Source organism: Mizuhopecten yessoensis, unplaced genomic scaffold, assembly GCF_002113885.1.
Source record: "Mizuhopecten yessoensis strain PY_sf001 unplaced genomic scaffold, ASM211388v2 hete_36188054, whole genome shotgun sequence".
NCBI lineage: Eukaryota > Metazoa > Mollusca > Bivalvia > Pectinida > Pectinidae > Mizuhopecten > Mizuhopecten yessoensis.
The window spans coordinates 1-7,538 of NW_018485713.1; the positions used below are offsets into that span (position 1 = coordinate 1).

The following is a 7,538-nucleotide window of genomic DNA, read 5'->3' on the forward strand; positions in this document are numbered from 1 at the left end:
TGCCGGAGACAGGGTATGTTTGTGTACTTGCCTCCTTGTGATAGCGCGGATCCGATGCCGACTTAATAATGCTATCTCACTGAAATACCATGCCGAAGTCAATCCACTATAAAGATGTATTAAAATATAACTATAAAGATGTATTTAGAGATAAGAAACAAGAGCGTCGATGTCGAAAATGAACATCTTATATATCTACAATTGTTATCGAAAATGAAACATATGTTTCTTTACGTGCGATGTAATACTGTATAAATGCGATTCTTTTGGTTAATGTAAACGCGAAATTTCTTGCGTGTGGAAATCTTCGTTTCGTGACGGTGTGAAATTTTGGGGTTGGCAAAAGATCAGAAATATGTTCTATACTTACAATTGATATTATCAATACAACCAATTCCATGTAGTCAGTCGTCATGTTTTATTCTGTCTATACTTACCTATTTTACATCTTTTAATAATTCTATTAAGTATTTACATATATTTGCGCCGTAATTTAGTAAACGCGAAAAAAGCATACCGCGATAACTTTTGACTTTTACAGTAATATATATGGGAAAACCAGAGTGCAGATATCCGAGGTTTAAAAGAACTATACTTTTGCAGTATACGTTTATCGATCTGAGTGCCAATTGCATTGGTGTTCGTTATAAGCAACACATATAAAGAAAAAAAGATTACAGAAAAACAACTTTCGTCTTTTGACCTTAGATTCCCCCACATCTCCTTCGTGCAACGCCGGTATGACCATTGACTTTATAATAGTACAAAGAGATTTGTTAGAAACGTGGGCTAATGACAGAGACGCTACGCAAATGTCAGACGAAACACAATAATCTTCTTAAGTTGATAAGAAAGGGAGGACAGATTTTTTTTGTGACGTTAGCAAAATGCCTGTTGTTAGGATACAAACGGTTTTGCTAAGTTTCCTAAAGCCTGGTTAGCTTTGTTACAAAATTTTATTATCTAATAGCAGTAGGATTTTTTTTTTATTTTTTTTTTGTCTTTTTTTTTTTACAGTATGGTGTATACCTGGCTTCGAAATGATGAACCCATAATGAAAAAGTTATACATCATTTTGAATTATGGGTTATGTTTTTTATAGAAATTGGGGGAAAATGAATCAATAGGGTTCAAAATGAAATAGCTGAATTACTTGCATATCTTGTATAAAAGATTATTATGTAAGTTAAATTACAATTAAGGACAGTTAGTTTTGATATGACAAAAAACTGCATTAATTTTGTGTTTCTGAAATGTTTGCTTTCTATCTACTTTGGGAGATTTATAAACCGCTGACTAGGCTATCGATTTCCCCTGCCCGAGAGAATCTTATTACCGATACTCAAACACAGCCGAACCTACATACACATTTGGACAGTTTGCTGGGATTACTCAATACGATCCCGTGTTCACCATAAAGTAGACTTGTTTTGAAAGGTTTGTCATTGACATCGGTCTAGAACTAGCAACAGTGTTCGGAAAATCGATCAACGTAATACACACCTAATTCCACATGGAACATGTTGCCAAGTTAAACGGTCGTATTTGATGCTATTTTCCCAGTATGCATCCGACCTTACATTGATTACCGATACGTTCGGTTGTATGTGTTATATCATCCTCACAACAGGTTCAAAGGTTAAATTAAGACGGAAGTGCCACTGATAGGTCAATTTAAAGCATCATCCCACTGAAATGTCATGACCTGAACACGATAACATAACACTCGTATTCGGTCACGTTATACTAATAAGGGGCTAACCATTTTTTACCTCCAACTTGTTAAAGTATGAAGAGACCAGCTAAAATCAATAAGTCACTCCTTGTTTGTCACAGTTAGGGGACAGAACGTAGGACCCCCCTTGCTGAGATGAAACGAAAGAAGCAAGTTGATAAAAAGGAAAATAAAACGAACCAAAATGTTGCGATGTCTTTCAGTAGGTAACAAAGTTCTATTTTCCCCACCGTAACGCAAATTGACAGAGTACACTGACATTCAATGTGTGTGTCACTTGCCAATCACTTGCAGCAAACTTGCAAAAACAGCAGCAAAATGTTTGTAGTTTACAATTTGGAGAGAATGGGCAAGTAAATGCTCACCATAATGATCTTATTTGGAAGTATATTTTTGTGGTCGTCATCGGGATTTCGCGGGAAGTTTTGTATGACTTCTTTTTGTGATGTGAAGGCTTTTGTTGCACTATTTGGGATTCTTTGTTGTATAGTTGTCACCTACCGGGCTCTCGACGTGAGGGCGTGACATTGCTGGGATTCGCATGGCGGGTGTCGTCGATGTTGCGGGGGACGCTTGCCATTCCGGAGCGCCTGGTCTTGTGCTCCGTGTGGGTTTCCGGGTGTTTCCGTGGGATCTTTTCTTCGTTCATATTTCACCCTGTTTTTTTGTGGAATTCGTGTTTGGGTTGTGGTTTTGTTGACACTTCAACATTCTCTTTATTTTGCGCTTAAACTACTCTTGTCTTTTATTATACTCATTTGTGTGTCTTGTCTTGTTGATTAACATGATGTGTGTCGTCGATGTAGCATAAGACGCTTACCCTTCCGAAATATCTGTACTTATATTCCTTGTACTTTTTAAAGGGTCTCCATGTAAATGATTTCGTGTTCATGTTGCGGTTTTGTACTCTGTGACAATCTTTCGATGTTTTCTTTTTTTCAAACTTTCAAAACTGACAAATTTAAATCTGTTAATTGAAACAACAAGTTCTGTTGTAAAAATCATTTCATGATTATTTATTTTTTTATTGTTTAGGATTTTTATTCCATAAGTTATTAACAGAATTGCATCTTCGAAAGAAAATGACAAGATGGTGGGAAGGGAGAATGGGGGCTTGGCGTTCATGGTGTTTATAAAATGTATTGTTCTATATATGGAAACATCGATTTATATACTCCTGCTCCTCATCAACAGGATTAGGGACATGTTGACACAAAGCTGTCTGATCTAATTGAAGAGACAAATTATTGAAGCTTGGGTTGGAGAATGAAACGTTTGATCGAGCGGGCTCCGATTTCCCATCACCGGTCGATGTCAAACCAATTGTTTACGTCATCGAACCACAGGTAAAACTAAAATCGTTTTAATACGTTTTTCAACGGACTTCATTGACATTTGCTTTCATTGCAGGACAAATTATTGAAGAAAGGAATGGTGATTCTACGGGAGGGAATGAAGAATGATTTAGGTAAGAAATGTAACGACACCAATCGGTGAAGATTTCCAATTACAAAAGAAGCGTTATCGTGTTTTTACCATACGAATGTTGTTAACATGTAACTGAATACACACACAAGTAATTACAACATGGAATGAGTTACACCTTTAAGAAAATAAAGATAGAAATAACAATTCCTTATTTTAAAGAAAATCTTTTAATGTAGAAAAAAATCAGTTTTTAATTTTTGCGTTTTTCGTAGTAACAACCTTTCTGCAAAAATACATCCCACGAATTTAATAGTTACTGAATCCCCCTTAACAATAGTTTTACATGTCATATTCATTATACTTGATTCCCGGGGGAAATATAACCCTCGAAATTGAGCATTTTAGTAAATCCGTGCAAATTAAGGACAGACAGAAAGACATTTGTCAGTAATCAATATGTCATGGTTTTACCGTAAATCAAGCCATATTTTCGTTTTCAAAGTAGAACAACTGTATGCATAAATGAATTACAGAAATAGCAAATAATCAAAGGTGGATAATCAAAGCTTGATCATCCTTATTTTCAGCTATTCATATTTCATTTAAGGGTTAAATAAAATGATAAAATGGAGAGCTGTTTACAGGGTTATCCTGCTTTGTATGATAAAAGAGACCGCTTCTTGTCGCTTCATATTTGGTTTCATATTAAATTTGAATTGCTTTCTTTAATGTTGATATATTAGAAATTGGCGAAAAGCCAACGCTAGGCGACAAGGCAAAATGATATTTACTTTCTCTGAACACCAATCTAAACTACAAATATTGCCAGTGTACAAGTGAGAACGCTGTAGGAATCGTTCAAATAAAGCCGACCACGCAACATGCACGTGCCATACAAACGACTTCACGTAATGTTGTACAGGATTGTTCATTGCCTTTTTATGTACATCTTGGACTGATGCTAGTCGGCTACGCAACCTGATTTCCTGTTCTATAATGTTTGGGAATAATGTTCTTTCGGAACCTGTCAGTTTAGCAATTTTAATATATCGATTCCATTGTTTATGGACTTAAAGATGTCTGGTTAACGTTTATGTTCAGTCCGAACAGCTGTTTTATTGTTATAACTGAAAGACATACAGGAAACTGTTTGCCTGTGTGTTGTCAACGAGCATGTTACATGCTTGATGGTCATAGCATGTCCTAATTATAATCAGGATTGTGATGGGACATCCACCGATACTAGTAAATACGATGCACAAAGTCAAAAGTGTTCTAATGTCAGCGAACTTTAAGACACTGCCAGTTGTGTTTCTCAATGATAATATTTGTCGATGCATTCTCTTCTTCTCTTTATATTATACTGCTCTGATTATATCTAGTAATTTTTTAAGCAGTGGCGTTTATGTTATAGTTCAGATATATCAATAGTAGTCAATACTAAGTGCATGTACATGTATTTATTATATTTGACAGCAGCCATTTATTCATTACTCTACTCGTCTTGTCTGAGACATTTCATGATAACGACTTTCGAACGTTCATATCACGTAGTTGAATTAACAGTGATCTTATTCTGTCTTAAACCTACATAATACTAGTACTGCGACATTAATTTCTGTTTCAAAATCTCCATTAAAAAATGTTTATTCTTTAATAAAGCTATTTTGTACTAGGTCGATTTCAGATTTATTTTTAACACATATGTAACTATATGGAATATTAGAAAAATAATATTACTTTCCTGTAAGGGATCTCATTCAAATACTGGGTAGTTGTTTCAAGTAGTAAATAGTCTTAAAGCATAACTGTTGCAATGCTTTTATACCATTACACATTCTTATTTATTCAATATTCATATGCTGCATACACACGATTTTATAATACTTATACAAATGGCTAAGATGGATAGATTTCAGTCAAAATACTCTTAAATCAATACATCATAAAGTTAAAAGTTAAAGATAGTTTCCAATACAGGTGCCGATAGAGCTCCTCTTCACTGGACTCAAAAATTAAACAATTGTATAAAATTAAGTTAAAGTTCATTGTTATCTAAATTTACCCTATAATTTTGATAAAACTCTTCATTCTGCCAAAGTCCATCTATTCTGTTCTTAAAATTATTGATATTTGGAGCGGATACAACGTCCTCCGGAAGGTTGTTCCATACGTCATACGTCATGAATTACCTTATAGCAGGCTCTTTAATTTCTAGGTTCTGTGTTATTAAAGAAGATGGGCGAACAGTGGTCGTATCTTCATGCCGAGATCCTCCCAACGTTACAAGCTTTGTTTTATCCACTTCCTGTAAGTAATGTCACTCCAATGCTATCCATCTGATCCTTCTCATTATACGTTACTACAGGAGCCTCGCCTAACAATCAATCGTACATCTGGCAGTCACCTCGTTGCCATGGCAGTAAATTATACATAGTTTGACACCCTATAAGCGTTCACACACTTGCTAGACAATACTTGATCGTTAATGGGGATATTCAGTGATTGCAATACTTCATTTATGTATTTATTTATTGATTTTTTGATTATTTATCTATTTGTTTATCAAATTGCGTTTTGATGAATCAGTAAACTTACATCTAAAGTAATCATCCTATATCACTTTGTCATTTGTCATATAACGGTACGCGATGACCAGTTGTTTTTAACACCTACATCCTCTGACATGGATATGGTTTTATTGTTTTTTTATATTACAGACCAATGATTCCTCTATACGAAAAGTGACATTTCTAGAATTCCGAGACGTGGTCGTCCTTAAAGTCGGCATAGAAGGTAAACACCGCATCACGTGACAGTCAACTGTTAGCACGTTTTTACTTGTCATGACACGCCCACTTGTATTGTTTAATCAGACATCAAGATATCAAAATGACAGCATCGGGTGTCACTCAAGTCGAAGTAAACCATAAACAAATTGTATGATTTTATCATGCATAGCATTGTCCTTGTCTGTCGATACAAGAGTGATTTAGTACGCATAGTTACATGGTTAGGTAACGCATGTAAGGATACGTCTATCAAAATTTTAGTTTGTCGGATCAGTTAAGCTCATTCGTGCTAATGATATTAGACTAGGAATCTTTCAAATCGTCTATATCATTTGATATAGATGATATATTAGATATACATCATATTATATATAATTATTGTATATGATCATATTTTGCAAATTTATTTTTACGAATAATAGCTACAATTTATGGATCGTTCAGCATTTTCATATCAAACATTTTGTACGATACAGGAAGTCAGTATCCCTATTGAATTCCGTCATTCTTAGACTATACTAAAGAACCTTTTTACAAAATGACCCCGGTGAAATATCGTTATGTCAAGCAGATGTATATCGTCTCATCGTATATCATCTCATCTCATTGCAACTCACTAAAATGGACATCAGATGCAATAAACTAGTCGGGACACGTATAGCAGTGTCCCCGGTCGCGACCAGACGAAATATTTATTCATGAGCATATGCATGTCATAAATAACAAAACATTATGTATCGTCCTTAACAGTACCGCCAAATGCTTATTCTATATCTACGGGTTTTATTGGTTGATTTGTATATAAATTGCTGTAGAAATTTTTTGCCGCATAAAAAACGAATCAACAATGTATTTGATGTGCAAACCTTTGCTACATATATCTATGTGATATATGGCCTCGATGCAGTATACACAGCATGAAAGGTATTTTTTTTCTGCATTTTATAAACTGGCAGACATATTAGAGGCAACTTGAATATGAAGACGGGTAAATCAAATGCATGTCATATTGTAACCAGTATCTGTACACACCTAGACAAAGACACACGGAACATAATTATGTATATCACCGAAACATTTTCTATATACATGTACTCACATCGTACTGTTTAATGGACAATCCAATATCTTTACTATTCGTTGAACTTTAATGATATTTAATGTAATGTGCATTGAAAACTTGATAAATGTAACTGTTATTAAGTAAGACTTGGATCACGTACTTGATAAAGACAAATACATTCGGCATGTTATGTTTCTAGTTTTATTGTACCAGGAAAGTTAAAAGGAAAAAAAAGGAAAAAAACATCTTTAATGCAAGAAATATATCTTTCTCACTCAGAAAACTACCAACACGAGCTACTAAAACCCTGTAATTTTGTACATTTCAGAGTCGATAGGATCTGTTTTATCGGATGAAGTTCCTGCCTCAATACGACAGATGCTTTTAGTTTTACTGGTAAGTAAGACCATAAAGAACGTGCCATACATAAACGGGTTGATCAGTTGGGCATCCCAGTAATACAGTAATACAGTGTTACAGTAATACAGTGTTACAGTAATCCAGTAATACAGTAATACAG

The 7,538-nt window shown here is 34.7% G+C and overlaps 1 protein-coding gene across 1 annotated transcript; it reads left to right on the forward strand.

The window, feature by feature from the left end:
- Window positions 1-2,825: 2,825 nt before the first annotated feature.
- On the forward strand, window positions 2,826-7,414 carry LOC110444911 (proline-rich protein 5-like; the record flags this gene model as incomplete). Its single annotated transcript, XM_021489261.1, has 4 exons — window positions 2,826-3,203; window positions 5,382-5,473; window positions 5,884-5,959; window positions 7,347-7,414. Coding segments are annotated over exons 1-4 (273 nt in total), but the record flags the coding sequence as incomplete, so codon positions are not given.
- Between the last annotated feature and the right edge of the window lie 124 nt (window positions 7,415-7,538).